At 35.0% G+C, this 20,034-nt stretch overlaps 1 protein-coding gene across 1 annotated transcript in view; it reads left to right on the top strand.

The window, feature by feature from the left end:
• The window catches only part of FAM171B (family with sequence similarity 171 member B), a 36,319-nt gene that overhangs the window by 10,741 nt on the left and 5,544 nt on the right, over positions 1–20,034 (top strand). Inside the window, exons 3-7 of the mRNA XM_042948674.1 lie at positions 593–826; positions 6,726–6,818; positions 9,957–10,115; positions 13,941–14,111; positions 17,448–17,564. Coding sequence (XP_042804608.1) covers positions 593–826; positions 6,726–6,818; positions 9,957–10,115; positions 13,941–14,111; positions 17,448–17,564 — 774 coding nt within the window. The remainder of the gene's footprint in view (positions 1–592; positions 827–6,725; positions 6,819–9,956; positions 10,116–13,940; positions 14,112–17,447; positions 17,565–20,034) is intronic.

Raw genomic sequence — 20,034 nt, forward strand, 5'->3', positions numbered from 1 at the left:
TTAGAAACCAGTTAATTCTTATTTTCCTCAATTTATTATCTTACTGTGCTTTCTTACATATTTAACAGATAATATACTTCTTGGTATTTTAAAGATTTTATTTTGATATTTGGTAATTTGGAACTGAAACACATCCCATGCTTTCCAGACAATGGAACAAAATAAAGGAGCTAGTCATGCACTAAGGTTTAGTGAGATTGCATTTTATTCTAGGAACTTTGACTATATTTTGAATTAGTTACTTGATAGCATTAGAATTAGTGAGGCCAAGTGAAAATGGGTTTTTCTGAAGACAGAACCTCTGTCTTCCCCTTATTCACTGCTTCATTTTCTTCTCCTTTTTACTGGCATAAAAAAAATTGGGATAATAACACTGTGCCTTATTAATAATAAAAATTTATTCAGTATTAGAAAGAATAATGAATTTGTTGGAATGTTTCTCCCCCTGTGTCAATGCATCCATACATATGCATTTCCAGATTTTATCAGTTTTGTACGGTTATTCAGATGTCTTGAATGACATTTTAAGGTATAGTGACATATGCACCCTAGGATCTGACATGCTGTTATTTCTGGCTTCTTTCTCTTCCAGCGTCTGTATTTATGCTGAAAGTACAGGTGAATGACATCATCAGTCGTCAGTACCTGAGTCAAGCAGTTGTAGAAGTGTTTGTAAACTACACGAAAACAAATTCCACAGTAACTAAGAACAATGGAGCAGTGTTGATAAAAGTACCCTATAAATTAGGGCTCAGCTTAACCATTGTTGCTTACAAGGATGGCTACGTGTTGACACCTCTGCCTTGGAAGACTGGAAAAATGCCAAGTAAGCACTTAACAACAGTGTAAAAGCCTTTACTTAAATGTACATGACTTTTTTTTTTTTTTCCTGCTTTGGGAATCTCTTGTTCTGGTAAACTGACAATGAGACAACCCATGTGAAGTCAATACAGAGAGGTTAGAAAGGAGTGCCAGTTGGAAGAAAACATGAAAGTCTTTTTTTTTTTCTTTTCCTCACAGAGGCTTGAAAGAGTCCTGAGCAAGAGCTCTGCTCTGGTACAGAGCTTGTCTGCAGGTGGCGGTGAGAGGCTTGGCATGCCCAGAGGATTAGTGAGGAGCAGGGTGGGCCAGATGGTGCAAGGACATTCTTGAAAGCAGAGGCAAAAAGTTTAGATTTATGTGAATCATAAGGCAGTGCAGATTCTTGAGTACAATAACTGTAAGTTGTTTGGAAACTGAATTTACTTAACAGTGTATGATGTTTAGGCCAAAAACAGGGCTAGAATGGATTCAGGGAGCCTTGCTACAAAGCTGTGGTTGTGCTCCTGGTGGACAGTAACAGTCTGATGTAAGCGAGGGAATGAAAGGGAGGAGGTAAATATAAGAGGCATACTGAAGGAAGAATTGGTAATTACTGTGCCAATCATCATATAAACCTTAAAATTACAGTTATATCAGGTATAGCTCAATAAATCTGAGGAAAAAAAATAAGTGGATAAGACTTAGTGTGACTAATTGGATATTGAGAAGTACAAGCCATAGAAGATACTAGAATGCAAGTCTCATTGGAAGGATGATACTTGGGTAATCAATCTTTTTTTTGTGTGTGATGGTTATTAGAATTTAGATACTTAATTTGGTTTCATACTGGAAACATTTGAATTCTTGAACTCTTATTCAAGTTTAGAATGAGAAAGAAAATGAAAAATGAATTAGATAAATAAGGACTCATGTGAATGAGATTTAATAAAATCATGACTCAAAAATCTGACTAGGGATATAAAAGTCTGAGGTGAATTCTTGGTCTTATATACTTTAGTTTTTTTTATAAAAAAATTTTTTTTAACGTTTATTTATTTTTGAGACAGAGCATGAACAGGGGAGGGTCAGAGAGAGGGAGACACAGAATCCGAAGCAGGCTCCAGGCTCTGAGCTGTCAGCACAGAGCCCGACGCGGGGCTCGAACTCACGGACCACAAAATCATGACCTGAGCCGAAGTCGGCCGCTTAACCGACTGAGCCACCAAGGCGCCCCACTTTAGTTTTTTTTAGAAGACGGAGATGAAGCACACTTATTAATTAAATTAGAATTAGAAAAATAATGAAAGAAACTAAAAGATGGGAAAAAGGAAATAAAGATGAAAGTAGATGGACATTAATTAGAAAATGTAGAGAGAATTGACAAAATGCTAATTCTTCAAAATAAATTATACATGCATCTGTAATCTAAACAAATAAGGAAATAAAAGATAAGAAAAAAATATATAAAATCTTTAAAAAATCAAATGTTCTGTATCAAAGCAATAATCTTAAAAAATCTAATAATTTTGTGATAATATAAATGACTATATTGATTTTAGATGAGGTAGACCATAACCATGGATAAATGTTCTGAATAAAAATAGCTTGATTCAAAGGCTATTTAAAATTTTTTTAATGTTTAGTTTTGAGAGAGTCAGGGTGTGAGCAGCGAGGGGCAGAGAGAGGGAGACACAGAATCTGAAACAGGCTCCGGGCTATGAGTTGTCAGCACAGAGCCCGATGCAGGGCCTGAACCTATGAACTGTAAGATTGTGACCTGAGCCTGTCAGACGCCCAACTGGCTGAGTCACCCAAGTGCCCCCGCAAAAGGCTTTTTAAAAAAAGATACTCCAAATCATCTTATAAAACCAGTGCAGCCTTGATTATGAGATCTAACAAAGGTAATGAAAAATTAAATGCCTTCATATGTGCTCTCTCTCATATACACATGTACTCCTTTATAGACCAATCTTACTTATAACTCTAAATACAAAAATCCTAAACAGAATAATACAAAAGAGTTTCACCATTGTTTAAATATAGCATTCTGTTAAGACCAAGTAGGATTTTTCTTCTTTGCAGGATTATAAGGATGTGAAATGTGTCACTCTGTCAATTTTACATATCATATTAGTGGAACACTTTAGAAGTATCAGCATCAATAATTTTCTGAAATGCATGTTACAAGTTGACCATCCATGCCCAACTAAGAACAAGCTCTTTAAAAACTAGGACCATAAAGATATCCTTAACATGGTAAATATCTCGAATTCATACCTGACTATAAAATAGTAGAGGTGATCCTATGAAAATAAGAAACAGAACACAGATGTCCATATTATTTTACATTATAGATTCTTATCAGAGCAAAAATATATCAACAGACCAAAAAGGAGGATAAGTATAAGAAAGAATCAAAGACATTACTATTTCCGGTTATCATATCCCTGGAAAATTACAAAGCATGAATCTTAAAAATCTCAAAATTAATGGAATTAATGGAATTTGACAGAACTACTAAGTATAGAATTAGCATTGGTACAAGTCAATACATATTCTTATATACCAGAAGTAGTGACCAGTTATGAAAAATAATGAAACAACATTATTCAAAACAAGGACAAACAAAATATGCAGGAAACCTACAAAAAGTGTGAAATAACCATATATTGGGGAAAACAGAACTACAAATGTTACTGATTGACCTTAAAAAAGAAAAAACTAAAACCCTGGATAAATGGAATGCATTGTATTTCTTTAGAAAGCCTGAATATTGTAAAGATTTCACTTCTTCCTAATTTATAGATTTAATGCATTAAAAAACTGGGCAAAATAATTCTTGGAGAATAAAAACCTGGAAATCATTTTAAAAGAAGATTTACTAGAGGTGATTTGCCATTTCATATAACTAAAATAATATGTAGCCACACAATTAAAATTTTGTAATACTGTGATACAAATTAGATACTAAGTAGCATGTATAAGAAAATGTAATCTATGATAAGGTACCAGTATAAATCATTAAGAAAAGGCTGAAAAAAAGTAGTATTAGGATATTTTGGATTCATATTCCAGATATATTGCTCATAGAGTTCAAATGTGGAAAATCAAATTATGTTAAATACATAAGAAAATAAAAATGATTAAAAAAATTTTTTAATGTTTATTTTTGAGAGAGAGAGAGACAGTGTGTGGGGGGGGGAGGGGAAGAGAGAGAGGGATACACAGAATCCAAAGCAGGCTCCAGGCTCTGAGCTGTCAGCACAGAGCCTGACATGGGGCTCGAACCCACAAGCTGTGAGATCATGACCTGAGCTGAAGTCAGACGTTTGACTGAGCCACCCAGGTGCCCCAAAAATGATTTTTTTTTATAAGGAAGGTCTGTTTAAACCTAAAAGCAATGAAAGATGTCGTAAAAGGTAGATTGCACTATTTTTAACAAAGGTATTATACAGCATGTGACTATAGGTAATAATACTGTATTCTATATTTGAAAGTTGCTAAGAGAGTATATCTTAAAAGTTCTTATCACAGGGGGAAAAATGTATGTAAGGTGGTGGATATTCACCAGACTTACTGTGGTAATCATTTTGCAATATATATAAATATTGAATCATGATGTTGACACCTGCAGTTAATAAGTCATACATCAATTATATTTCAAAAAATGTCTAAAAATAGGAAAATATTAGACAATAAAGAGTAATAGCCTCAATATGTAAATAATTCATACAAATTAGTTAGAAAACATTCAGGTCCTAACTAAATAAGGTAAATGGGCAAAATCCTTACCTGGAATTTTTCAAAACCAGAAAAACAAAAAGATTACTAGATGTGACAAACTGTTCTATTTTCCTGATAGTCTCAGATTTGCTGTACCAAAGACATACACATTTCTTAGATTTTTCACCTTAGAACTAAGTTTTTTAAAAGTGAACATAGTACTGAGAGAGTGAGGTATAGTGAGCTTTCTCGAACATGGTTGGTGGGTGTACAAGTCAGCAAAATTATCTGGTTAGCAATTTTGAAATATGTGTGTCAAAAGTCTTCAAAATCTTCACCTTTGACCCAGTATTCCACTGCTAAGAGTCCATCCTAAAAATAGATATATAAATAACTAAAGTTGACAGATCTTTGTACATAAGAATGTTGATTCAAATGTTATTTTTTGCAATAATGGTAAAAATGAAAACTAAATATGTGATACTAGTACAGTGGTTAAGTCTTGATATTTCAAGAAAGGACATAAGTGACCTTGACAATGTTAGGAAGAGTTTCTAATGAGGGATGGAAATGCTTATTTTATCTTAAATGAAAAAAACAGGGTAAAAATATTCCACATATAATATTGTGCTCCCTATTTTATTTTAGTTTTCTTAACGTTTATTTATTTTTGAGACAGAGAGAGACAGAGCATGAATGGGGGAGGGTCAGAGAGAGAGGGAGACACAGAATCTGAAACAGGCTCCAGGCTCTGAGCGGTCAGCACAGAGCCTGACGCGGGGCTCAAACTCACGGACCGAGAGATTGTGACCTGAGCCGAAGTCAGCCGCTTAACCGGCTGAGCCACCCAGGCGCCCCTGTACTCCCTATTTTAAAAAAAATCACAGGAAAAAGCCAGGAAGAATATACTGAAATATTGGTAGTGATTGTCTTTGTCATGGGATTGGGAGGGCTATCACTTTATTCTTTTTTTCTGTATTTCTCAACTTTTCTAGAGTGGATATTCATCCCTTTTATAATGAGAAACCTTTTTTTTAAGTGAAAGGAAATCCACATATAAGTTTTCGTGAAGTTCAAAAGATTCTCCTCGGGTTTAATAACCTTCAGTTGTGAGGGCTGCCCCCCCTTTTAACAAAGTATCCAAATGTGGGAAAGTGCTCTACTTATAATCATCTCAAGGTCCAAGCTACTACCCTGACACTTTCTAATTTCATAAAGCCACTAATTAGTCTAGCTATCAATGTATTCTGAATTGAAATTGTACTTTTGTTTGGTATTTCTTTTCCTATTGTAGGAAAATGGTGTATTTCATTTTATACCCATTCATATATTTTTGTGTTTTATCCTCTTATCAGTCTTTACAGCTCTTTGAAATATCTTAAAACATATTTCCATGCAAATGTATTTTATCCTGTCCTAAGTGATTTAGGATTTTGTTATTTCTTTTAAGTGCTTGTATCGAATAGAAGAGAGCTATCAAATGAGAACTCATTTTTAGTAAGTTTATTTGATCTTTTCTTGCTTATAAAATGGTCTCCCCTCCCCCACACACTTCTGATCTTGAAATAATTTTGTTATCTTTCAGGCCATCTGCACTTACTGATCCCACCCGTTATTTAAGGTACCTACTCTTGTAGGCAGATTTGGCCTCATCCTGCATTGCTACCAATGACTGTGGATAATTTGTTCTGTAATGCATTAAACTGTTTCCTCTTCTGCCAACTTAGAGCTGGCAAACCATACTCTGTGGTGAAGAGAGTTGTGCCCTTATGCAGGAAGTGAAAAAAACATCAGTGCATGTAGTCTCTATCTTAGAGAACCTTGAATTGTGGAGCCAAAGTTTTATTTATTTATTTTAATCATAAGGAAATAACAAGTAACAATTGTATAGAGAAAACAGAGGATTATTCAAGCATTTAATCTGACAATACATGTCTGGGGTTATAGAACATCATTAGCAATTTTGGTACAAACTATTGGAAATAGAAAGGATTAGTAAAATAGTGATGCCTGACCTTTTCCCCCCTGACTTTACTGTGATACTCTTTTTTCCCCCTTCATCGTATTTTACATTTATTTTTCCTTTTTTTCCACAGTCCCCCCCCCGCTTCCCACTTTTTAGGGCCTGCTGGAACAGACTATATTTAACCTAGTTTTTCCCCACGTTTAATAAAATATTTTAATTGTTCTATATTTCACAGTATATTCATCAGTTACACTTTCGCTGTTCCCGCAAAGCCAAGCAAATATATGGCTATTTGAAGACACTGTTTTAATTACTGGAAAATTAGCTGGTAAGTACAACACTTCTTCTCAACTTGTAGGTAAAAACTTAGTGATAATCACTTTAATTATGTTACTGTAGTTCTTCACTGATGAATTCATGTTAGTTGTAACTTGGAGAAAAGTCTAAATTGCTCAAGGATGATTAGTACTGCTGTAAGTTGATCTTAACTGATTCTTATTTCACTGTCAAACAACAATATGGGGGTTTGTATAGTGGGAATCATTCTCTACTATTTTAGCATCCTGGCCCCAGTAGGAACATTTGAGTTTCCGAAAGACTGCACTGAGATTCTGAGCTTCTTTCCAAATCACATCTCTCACTGAGCTTTAGTGGTCAGTGAAATTAGGAAAAGGTTTGAACTTTGGGACTCTCTAATTTGCAGGCACTTCCATCCCTGAGTGGGAAGGGCCTGAGAGTGGGTAAGGTCTTTCCATAGCAGGCAGGATTTACCCCACTTGCATATCCCATGGGCCAGAATACAGGAAGCTTTATTTGGAGTCTGATTTAAACTATGACCTCTAGTTCTGCTTTACCAACCCTGAGAATGACAGTTCCAGCATGACCTTTACCCCCCTGCCATCTTCCTTAACTAGTTCTTAGGGGAACCCCCACATTTTGCACTCTTTTACTGCATGTTATATAAAACCTCTATCGATGACAAAAAAATTATTTTTTTGTATTGGGGAATCAATGTTTAAGACTAAAGCATAATAGTAATGACTGATTGGTAAAGGCAGAAAATCCTCAAAGTAAGAGTCCAATAAGAGTCATGGTAAAAAGAAATTGTTTGTGAAAGTTCATTTTCAGAAGCTATCTTTTTTTTTAATGTTTATTTTTGACAGGAGGAGGGGCACAGAGAGAGAGATTGAGAGAGAGTACAAGTGGGAGAGGGAACAGAAAGAGAGAGAGAAAGAGAATCCAAATCAGGCTCCAGGCTCTGAGCTGTCCGCACACAGCCCAATGTGGGGCTTGAACTCACCGTGAGATCACAACCTGAGCCAAAGTCTGCTAATGGACTGAGCCACCCAGGCGCCCCTCAGAAGTTACCTTATTTCAAAAATATTAAAGAAAATATTTGGAAAAAAAATTAAACCAGGGTGTGATTAATTTACTGAGGAAATTACCAGAATCTTACTCTTGAAATCTAATAGATTTAATAGAATTTTGAGTTGCAAGTTTGCTCTGCCTGGCAGGATGGGTGCATGTGGCATGGTGTGCAGAAGGATAAAAAGTAAATAGGAACCATTTACCATAGAGAAAGGGTACACGTTATGCTGCTGGGACCTTAGTAAAAACAGTCCCTCTTCAGCAGCACCTTCTTGTTAAGGTTGTGTTTTGACCAATTCCTACTTCATACTGTCTTCTTCAAACCCCATTACAAATTGTAATTTCCTCCAGAATATATGAAATAGATTAGTGTGAACATGTCCATATGCCACTCCTTTGCATTTTACCAAGCAATGGTGAGCACTCATTTATCTGGGAGATACTGTCTATATCTCCATGAGAATACTGTGGGCTCTCTTGAGTTCTCAGATAGCTTCCTTTTACTACCTCAGTGTCCTAAGAGTTGACCCATTGAAAAGCTAAGCAGGAAAGGAGGGGTGTTTCTGCAGATGATAAATCCTTCCTTGGAAGATACACATCCTCACTTCTCAACTTCCATAAAACATTGATATTTTTTCTTCCAGGATTTGATCAGAAAGGTGTTCAGTTTGTACAATGAAAATGTGTTAGGTTTGTGTGTGTTTGTGATAAAAAGGGAGCAGGAGAAATTAGAAACTTCAGGAATGTACAAAACCTTAGAGAGGCTCAGACAGACATTTTACTTAGTGTACATGTTTGCAGTTATAAGAAATTTGGGTTTCAGCATAATTAAAGCACATGTATATTTTTAACTTTATATTTGAAAATAACTTCAAATGCAGAAATAATTTCAAAATATAGAAAAGTTGCAAGGATAAGAGACAACTCCTGTATACCCTCTACTCAAATTTAGCTATTGATAACATTTTATTCCATTTGCTTTACTATATGTGTATTTGTGCTCTGGGTATGCATACTTTTTTTCTGAACCATTTGAAGGTAAGTTACATGCATCGTGGCCTTTTACCTCTAAATACTTAAGCATGCACTTCCTAAGATTTGGGATATTAAGTGGCCGCAACACAGTTCAGCCAATTTAATGTTGATAGGATAACTTACCATCCAAATTCCAATTTTGTCCACTGGCGCCTTTTTTTTTTTTTTTGTCACTCCGGTTTAGGGTCAAATATTACATTCGGTTTTCATGTCTCAGCCTCTATTAATGTGAAATATTTCCACAGCACTTTTTTAAGGCAGGTATTTTAACAGAGTAAGGTGTAGATAGTACTTGTAAAGTGATCAGAAGGTATTAGATTATACCCTCAATTTAACCAAATAAGAATAATATAAATGTGTTGTTTTTAGTTATATCTCTTACTTTCCAGGTATTAGTTTTTCTAGCTTCATATGTAAACAATACACTGATTTTGAAAATTATGTTACATCTTTGTCATGTTTTGTGATGTAACTATTTAGAAACTGACACTTTAAAAATTCTAATAATTGAACTGATTGCTTTTGTCTTTGTCAGCAACCTTAAAGTCCAAAGCAATAGCTGATATTTCTGATAAGTTTCAAGGATTTAAGAGTTGACCCTTAAATTGTTAAAAATACATTGATTACAGAAATATCAATACTATCACTGAATTTTCACTTTGTAAGTTATATTAAAGGATAGTCAATTCAAAGTTATTAACATGAGATAACATTTATCAATTGAATACTTGACATTTGGATTGGTTCCAGCCCATTCTGGCAGGCACCATTAGCTTGTGTTACAGAAATGAAACCCCAAGTGAATCAAATGGGCTAAAATGGTCGGTATGTGGTTTCCTAGAGTAAAACCCAAAAAGGATGAAGAAATTCTGGGCAGCAGAATCAAGTGGTCTCCAGGATAAAGGTGCCTTGTGTGACCTAAAGAAAGGAAGATTTCTTATTTCAATTCAGAATTTAAAATATTAATTATAAGGAGATGTTAACGTAAAATGTCCTGAGTAATGATGTTATGCCTAATATGCATTTGTTTTGTTCATTTGTTAATGAAGTTTCCTTTTTCCAGATGCCAAATCTCAACCAAGTGTTCAGTTTTCAAAAGCCTTAATTAAACTACCTGACAACCATCATATTAGCAACGTAACAGGCTATCTTACAGTTCTACAACAATTTTTGAAAGTGGACAATTTCCTGTATACAACTGGAATTATGCTCAATAAATCAGGTACTATCTAGCTTTTATATAAATAATACTTAAAAGAAACAGTATATAAAACTAGTTATTAAAATGTTATAAGGCAATTTCCTTTTATCCAGTGAAAGAAAAATTATACCATAATCTTCTGCATACATTATATTAAATTAATGAAAAATTTAATGTACAGGATATTTCTATCCGAAGAAAATAGTAATGATACTGTATAACTTTGCAGGTTAAAAAAATACATAAAAATGAAAATTTGACTTAAAGAAGTTTATACGTATTTTTAGAATTTGACCTTCAATTATTGTTATCAAATTAATCAGAACTGTCAATAATTGTTAGACATAAAAAGTTTATAGATGGGAGTAACCAACTGGAAGTTTTTCTTAAGTAAATTTGATATTCTAAGTTAGTAAAATTATAACTTTTTAAAAAACATATACAGTTGACCCTTGAACAATGTAGAGATTGCCTCCCCCCAGTTAAAAAACTCATATAACTTTTTGATTTTCCAGAAATGTAACTACTGATTGCCTACTGTTGACCAGAAGCCTTACCAATAACTGTCAATTAACACATATTTTGTATATTATATGTGTTATTTACTGTATTCTTACAATAAGCTAGAGGAAGGAAAGTGTTAAGAAAATCCTAAGAAAGAGAAAATACATTTATGGTACTGCATTTATCAAAAACAATGCACGTAAGTGCACCTGTGCAGTTCAAACCCATGTTATTCAAGGGTCAGCTGTATTCCAGATTCAGCAGCATATATATATATATTTCTCTCTCTATATATATACACACACAGTATAGGGCTGTCACAACCTAACAGGTAAGAGGATGATGGGCTTTTACATTTTATTTAATATACCCGTGAATAAACCCCGTAAAATCTCTCTTCTCTGTACATCCACCTTTGTTCCACTATTTCTACCACCTGTGGCAACATATAACTGAAACTCCACTGTTTTTAAAAATCACCTCAGTCTATAATTTTTATGATTTCATTTAGGTCAAATTTTGTTCCATTTCATTTGGGGAACAACCAGAAATTAGAGTAATAAGCATATAGATGTTTTGGTTAGTTTTGTTTTTTTTTTCTTACCTATTGTAGCCGATGCTATTGGTGCTCCAGCAAGATGACTGTCCCTCCTCTGTTATGGGCCTGTGTTTCCTGCTGCACACATCTGTGACTCTGCCTAAAGGCATTCCGTGGTCCAGCAAGCAGGCGAGGCTCTCACTAGGGCAGGCTCTCAACTAATAGACAAGAGTACAAAGAGAGTACATATCTATTCCTTAATAATCTTTTTTTGTCTTCTTCTTCTTTATATGTCTCCACTCCCTCAATGGTGGGTACTTCCTCCCAAATTGATATCTCAGGCTTAGCTTCTTGAAGAAGCCAATCTAAGACACCTGCCAAAATTTTCCAGATGGAAGTTATAGGATGCTCAAAATAAAAACATTTACAAGGATGGGACCAGTCTACCATATCACAAATGAAGCTCATGTGGTCCTGAGGAGTTTTTATGGTCAAGACTCATTAGGCCCAGTGGGAAGGGTACATAATGGGTGCTTCCTTCCAGCATTCCTCTACCACCTGCTTTTGAGACTATTCACTCACTGTTTCAGTTATCCTGAGAGTGCTGCTAACATTTTAAAAGTTCTACAGCAGTGCCGCCAATGGCAATGTTCTTCTGCTCTATCCAATATGGTAGCTACTAGCCACATGTGTCTGTTGAGCTCTTGAAATATAACTAGTACACTGAGGAACTAAAGCACTAACGTCCTTTAAATTGCAGCATGTTGCTGGTGGCTACTGTATTGGATTGGCTATTGTATTGTATAGTTCTAGTGGTCTGTGAGTAAAAGTTTTTTTCAAGTTGTGTCCTTATCATTATCTTTTAGTCTCTTTTTCTCTTGTACCATTCTCTTTTCCTTCTTTTTTGAGTTGAGTTGGCCTTATCTCACATGGTGGGGAGTTGATCTCATAATTTCAGCTTCATTTAGGATGTAAAGCCACCGATGCACAGAACCAAGGGGTGGGAGTGGAGTGAAGAGCAGGCACCTCAGAAAGCCAGCTGGCTTTACTAAACAGTTTGACATAAGAAATTATAACTACTTACAGATTACATAGTAATTTATTTGTGCTTACATTGGATTTGTACTAGTGTAACTGGTCTACAAAATATGTATGCCATTACTTTGCTTATCTTATATTAGTGTTTCAGGAAGTTTACCAAGGCTAATTGTCTTCTATTTCATTGAAGTTTTTCATTAAGCCAGTAATTGCTCTGACAGGTGAAGATACACACCAGATATAGTAGTAGTGATAATGAGAATTCCTTTCTGGGGCCTGGAAGGCCCTCTGTTATTTCTACCTCTCTGCCCTCCAACCTTCTTTCATTCTTAAACATGCCAAGATCACCTCTGATTTGGGGGTTTTTCACTTGTTTCTTCTTCCTGGAAAGCTCTTCTCTGAGGTCTTTGTATGGATGGCATCTTATCATTTGGCCGCAGCTCAAACATCCCCTCCTTAGAGAGGCAACTTTTATGACCATGCAATTACATTGCCTTTCCAGATTTTCCTTAAAGCACTGATAAAGCAGCTTCTACCATACATTTACATTCCGGTGGAGGAAAAGTTGACAATGAGCAAAGAAATGGAAAAAAGCATTCTTGATGGTAATGCAGATTGTGAAAAACATATCTCAAGAGATCATGTACTCACTGTGTCTTTGGAACCAAGATGAGTAGGTGGTGCCAATAGGGGCTCTGTTGTAACTATTTGTTAAATGATGAACAAAACTCTAGCTTTTAATTCAAAGATTCAGGTTTATCTACAAAGAGCAAATTATATGTAATAAATACACTAGAGTCAACTCTTTCTAATGTGTTAGTAAATTACTTGGAAAATCTAAAATTATCAAATTATTTGTAGAAAATTTATATTAAATTTTAACATCTGTAACCATATTACTTTATTCATTATAAATATTCTGGTATAGATTATTTTTGGCATCGCTAATATTTAAAAAGAAAACAAAGGCATTTTCTACTCTTTTCCTGTCAGTAATAGAGAAATATAGGTAGCTCCTGATGTTTAAGAAGGCATATTATAAATTGTATGTATAATTATACTTTAAAACCTTAGGCAAAACACTATAACCAATTCTTCTCTTAATCTCATTTCCCTACTTTCAAGCTTTGAAGTCTAGGTAATATTGTATTATTAATATTTAGTCTGTTTATATTCCTTCAGTTATGCTATTAATCAAATATATATTAAAGCTTATTACTTTTATCAGCAAACAATATTGCTGATTTTGTTTCATGTTTGTCAAACCTGTGAAAATTTGCATTTTGAATCAGAATGTTTTTTCCACGAGGTAACTTCAAGGAACACAGCTCAGTCTGTTGGTTCTTGTACTTGAAACAGACACTCTTGGGGACAGGAGAGACTGGCTTATAGACCCAAATCTGCATTGATGACTTGAGGTGGCAGAACCTTTATTTGGGTAGGACACTTGTGAACTGTATTTTTTTGCTGTTGTTTTGTAGGTTTTTAAAACATTGAATTAGGTTCTGGTGACCTTAAATCACATGACTCTGAAAGAATTAGATCTCTGGGCTCATGTTGATTTGTCAAGTTACATGAGTATAACCTATATTTATGATATATTTTACAATTCTTTCATGAGGACCCAGTATCTATTTAATATTAAAGTGGATAACCATAGGTGAAATAAATGAATTAGATATTTTAGGCCCATATTACTTTGTTATTAATATGTAACTACAACGTGTATTTTACAAATGGTTTTAATAAACTGTCTTCTTTTTTAGGTTTTGAAAGTACTGAATTGACTCCTCTTGCTGCAATATGCGTGAAAATATATTCTGGAGGAAAAGAATTAAAGGTGGATGGCTCTATTCAAGTTTCTCTTCCCCTTATACATACAAATGATGTAAGTGCAGGGGATCAGATACCTGCCTGGACATTTGATATGAACATAGGTATGTGAGCTATGTGAAAATACTCTGAATATTTTCCTTTTGGTGTTTGAATGTTTGATCTTAAAGATAGGTTTCCATATTACTATTAAAGATTTTTTCAGCTTTATTGAGGTATAATTGGCAAATTTTTATATGCTGACTATAGAATAATTAAAAATTAATGTGTCTTATTTAAAACATTAAAATATATCATTTATATTTGAATGATTTATCTTTAGTAGAGCACTAAATCAGTAATGTTACAATTTTAAGCACTTTATCAATGACCAGAATTTGGCCCCACTTTGATTAATATAATACAATTGTGGGGAAAATGATGCCAATATGTTACATGTAAAGAATAGTATTGTTTATTCACATTCCTTTTTTATTAAAGTAAGCACTATGCCCAACATAGGGCTTGAACTCATAACCGAGATCAAGAGTCGTGTGCTCTACTGGCTGAACCACCCAGTCACCCCTCCCTTGCCTTTTATATTTCCCAAGATCTTTAACAGAAAAGTATAAATAAATTTTTAAAAAACTATTTCTACTCTTCTAGGTTTTTGTTTTGATAAGCAATATGAACTTATATCTAAAAGGTTGGTTAAGGCAATTAAGAAATGTATGTTAATTTCATGAAAATAAACGACATTGTGCTATTAAGATACAGAGTGGTTATTAAAAAAAAAAAAAAAATCTCAGGTACCAGTTTTGGTCCTGAGTTTAGTCTCCTAAGTAGAAGTACTTTTTCCTTCTCTGCTTCCCTTGGTTTTGTTCTTGTGTTTCCATGTAAATAAGAGGAGTGTCTTTAAATTACTAAAAAAGGGGGGAGGGGGCGGGGGATATGATCCACAATTGTTTTGGATGAGTCAAGATACAGAGCCTAGACAGTTTCACAGGATTTGATTTCTCTCATGTTTTCTCTGTGTTAATACCTTTCTGGGATAAGATTTACCTTCAGAGTGGCAAGAAGAGAGTAGGTGCTCTGACTTGACACACAGGTTGAAGTCCAATGGAAAGAGATTCTTTTCCCAGTAGCAATTGTGCAAGCTCTTGGATTCACTGCAATTATAGAATTTTCATGCCCATCTCTGAACCAGCCTTTGTGGTCTGCAAATAGAATGTACAGATTTATTTAGGCTTAAGATTCTGTGTTGGAGGCCCAAACTAATCATGTGGACTGAGAATATGGAGCAGTTAACCTTCAAAAGAGATTTGGAATGAGATTTCACTGCAGTTGGATTGGAAGGGTAGTTAGGCAAAAAAAAAAAAAAAAAAAAAAAAAAAAAAATCCAAATACCTGTTTACTACAAAATGTAAACAATAATATATAGTTGCCACTGTTTTTAAAAACATGTATATAAGTAAAAAGGATAGTTGTAAGAGAAAGTCTCTCAATGTGATTCTATACTCAGTACTGCACTTCTGTCACCAAATGTGGGGGTGTTTTTCTCACACCAAGCAGTTCTCTACCAGCTGGGTATCCTAAAATTCAATTCAGACACTACCTACCTAGAATTAGCATCAGATTCCACAGGTTAAAGGCTCAGTCTTCCAAGAGTGTCCCCTAACCCCCACCTCAGAGGCCAATTACAAGTCCAGTTTATCATCTGTGCTTCTGACCAACTGGCTATAAACTGGAGGTTCCCATGATCTTCTCCTCAACCTTGATAGTTGCTAGAACAGCTCACAGGAAAACAGTTTACTTGCTATATTATCAGTTTATTATAGAAGAATATCCTCTCCTCTGGGTGCATCCCCTCCCACCACCTCCATGTGTTCACCAGCTCTGTTCTTCGAACCCTGTAGTTCAGGTATTTTTATGTAGGCATGATTGTCATTGACCATTGGTGATTGAACTTAATCTTCAGCCCATCTCCCCTTTCTGCAGGAGTAGGGTGAAGCTGAAAATTCCAACCTTCTAATCACTTGGTGGGTTTCCCTGGCAACCAGCCCAATCCACAGGGACTTTCCAAAAATCACCTTATTAACATGAACTCAGGTGTGGTTGAAAGTGGCTTGTTAGTAACTACAAGAGGTACTCTTTCCATAGGTAACATTGCATTTTATTACATAGATAACTCCAAGGATTTCCAAAGCTCTGTGTAAGGACTGGGGACTAAAACCAAATATAATATATTGTAATCATTGGATTAAGAGCTCTAAGCCCTAGATTCTAGTCCATTCACCAGCAGTGTGATTTTTTAAAAAAATGTTTATTATGAGAGCGAGAGAGATTTATTTACTATGAGCGTGAGCGAGAGAAAGAGAGCACAAGCAGGGGAGGGGTAGAGAGAGAGAATCCCAAGCAGACTCTGTACGTCAGCACAGAGCCTAAGGCGGGGCTCGATCACGAACCCATGAGATAATGACCTGAGCCGAAATCAAGAGTCCAGTGCTTAACCATCTGAGCCACCCAGGCACCCCACCAGCCGTGTGATTTTGAACTAATCACTTATTTGGGCCTGAATTTCCTAATTTGTTGAATGAAAGAATTGTTTTAAAACAACATTTTAAAGAGTATCTGTTTTGAGTTCTGATTTCTGATTATTCGTCCTGACAGAGGCTTTGTACCCTCCAGTAACAAAACTTTTAAATTCATATATTCGATATATAATGCTTAATTGTATGACTATTTAAAAACCAGTAAGTTGATCCATTTCTGTCATTTCAAGTTTGTCTACCTTATTAAATACTGTTTTACATGCTGTAGGTATATCATTACAGTGAATTAATAAACCAAGTACAAATATACACTGAACTTACAAAAAACTTTGTTATGCTGAACTTTATAAAAGATCTGGGTTTTACTGAATTTTTTTCTATGGATGGCATTTTATTAGATAGTATTTTTAAAAACATTCTTAAAAATTTCATTCTAAAAGAGCTATGCCAACAGTAATAGACCAAAACAGTATTTAATAAAAAAATTAATGAGGCCATAAAACATATATTACAAGTGTTTAATCAGAATCCTGGAACAGGTGACAAATAGCCACCTATTGATAAATTTGAATTTCACTATTCACATCCTTAAAACCTATCTCAATATGTACAATTTAAACATTATTCGGAGAGTTGTGATTTCTCTAAATATGTGTACATTCTTAGTTTATTTATAATGATTTTCTTTCCTTTAGTCATAACAATCATTCAAATCATCCTATTGTATATATTATAATGTAAACTATATTTTGATATAATATGTATTATCTCATGATAATATATTGCCAGAGTCTTCATAATTTTTGAAAGAGTTCTGCAAAAACAGTCTATACATGACTATCAGCAAACTCCTATCAGCCTTAAAGATCTATACACTAACTGATTGGGATTTTTTACTTACCTTTTTAGGTGCTTGGGTAAATCATGGCCAGGGAATGGTCAAGGAACATAACAATCACTTCGTCTGGACATATGATGCACCACGTTTGGGCTACTGGATAGCTGCTCCACTTCCAGGAACTAGAGGTATTGTAAAAATGAAACAAAAGGCATTTGAAAAAATCCAAATAGTCAAACTGGAATTGATATCACTAGATCTCAATTTTATTCTAAAGTTTGCCACTTACAGACTGTATGATGTTGGAAAAAGCTTCTAGTCTGTTGATCTCCGCTTTCTTTTAATTTTTTTCATGTGTATAAGAAAAGATTAAGCTCTGTGAACTCTGAGGTTTTTATAGCATGATGTCTGATGAATCTGTAAAGTGTAAAGTTTGTTCAATAAAGCGTTTACTTTTCACTAATAAATTTTACCCAGATCAGTTAAAGCGTTGGGTTGCAAGCAACAGGAACAGATCTTAGATAATTACATAAGATGTATTAGGATGCAGGGAGTTCATAGGATCCCAGGGAAGGCTGAAGAACTAGGTTCTAAAAGGCAGGAATCCTAGGGCACCCGGTTACCAGGCCTACTTGACTGTCTTTGCAGAATTGCTGCTCCACGTACAGCTGACTCCAACCCTTTGTGATCTTTTCCTCACACTGTTCCTTCATTCTAGAGATAAAGAGTTTGGTTTGCCCGGACATGGGTCATGAGCACACCCCTGGGGTGAGGCTATTGAAAAATAGTGTCCCCAGATTTTCTCAATATAAGACATGTGATACCCCAAATGAAGGTTGGCCTGACATAGGAGCTGAGGGTGGACAAAAACTAAGTCTTGTCCACTAGGAATGATCTATTCATGTTCTAGGTCAAATGAGTATTTTATTTTTCCTAGATTGGACATGCTATCAGATTATTTATATGATTTAAAGTAAGGAAATCCTATACATGCATCTTGAGTTGTGTAAATCTCTCAAAATACTCAAACATTGCATGTTTTATCCATGAAATCTTCTTAAAGTCTTCTAACCTGCTGTAGTGTAGTCTGATTGCACCACGGGCTTAGTATCATTTTCTGGGCCTTTTGGGTGCTCACCGTATCAATTGAATTGCTTCGTGGCTTTGCCTGTCGCCAGCTTTGCTAAGTCAGCTTCCAGCCTTCATCATCTTCTTGCTCTGGTCTCTTACGACATTCTCCTTTAACCTGTGGGTTTGTTTATAAAAACAAAACCAAGCAAAACCATCAGGGTCATTTTAGTGAAGCTTTGGGGGAGTGTGAAGGTTGAATGCATATGTCGTTCCTACATCTTTAATCATGTGTCAGAGAATTCTTTTGGTTTGTTGAGTGTTTTGGCTCCCAGCTGAGAGGCAGCTGCAACCTGGCTATTTCACGCTAGTCAGGCACAGCCCCAGTGCACACCCTGACCCAGGATGTGGATGACATTGTACATACATTTCTCTGCAGCCTTCTATCACCTAACTTTGTTATGGCGGCCTGTTAATAATTCGAAGGCTCTCAGTTCTTTCTGAAGATGTCTTTTTCGATAGTTTAATTTTTATCATTTTATATTGACAGCCTTTGAATTTTAAACCATGCAAGGTAACAAGACTTTTTTTTTTTTCAATGAAGCTAACATGTAATATTCCAATAGAAGAAATATGAGCCATTTAACCATTATGATCAAGGGGGATGTTCTCTCTGTTTTTGTTTGAACTTAGTACTTATGAGATTATTTATTCAGAAACCAGAGGGTGGTTACTTTTGTTCTTCATGATGCAAAATATCCTGCAGTCTTGCCAGCTGTCTGGCCATATTTCATTCTAGATTTGCAACTATAATGAAATATTGATGAAAAAGAACAATTAATATTTAATACTCAGCTCAACTAAATCCCAGTTATTTCATTTCCAATAAAAATAACCCAGGGAACACTTGAGTTTTATAGAGAAGTGTACCTTCCATTAAAAATATACCTGAAATCAATTTATAGAAGATGACTATGAATTACAAAAGCCAAATTTTCCAAAGTAGGTGGCAGTTTTGTTTTAGCTTATAGTTCAGAGAAGATTTTGTGTGAATCAGAGTATGAAAATAGAAATGTGGGATTCCCATTTAGTTTGAATTAGATACCTTCTAGTGATGCTTTTGAAAAATCCATTCTGCGAGCCTATCACAGAGGAACACTCTACTAGAAATATGGATAGCTTGATTGTAGCTCTGGCTTTGCTGATAATTTATCCGGCTGAGTTTGAAATACGTACTTGCCTGAGTGTTTTCTTATTTCTAAATGGTAGGAGTTGGATATGATGATCCTTAATGCCCCCTAAAATTTTAGATTGTGAGTAAAATCACATTTTGTAAAATCAACATTGGTCTTCTGATGGACTAGGTGCTGGAGCTACTTAAAGTTTAGCCAATAACATACTAAATCTGTTTTTTAAATACATTTTGAATGGAATTCTAGAATTCCTTGGAAAATAAGTGCAAGAAATTAAAATCAAGTGATTGCTACAGGCAAGTAGACAGCTGAGTAGAGTTTAATAAACAAGTACTTATGACAGTTTTTAAATATGCAGTTTCAAATATATTTAAATGAAAATATAATTTCCTGCCTT

Source organism: Panthera leo, chromosome C1, assembly GCF_018350215.1.
Source record: "Panthera leo isolate Ple1 chromosome C1, P.leo_Ple1_pat1.1, whole genome shotgun sequence".
NCBI lineage: Eukaryota > Metazoa > Chordata > Mammalia > Carnivora > Felidae > Panthera > Panthera leo.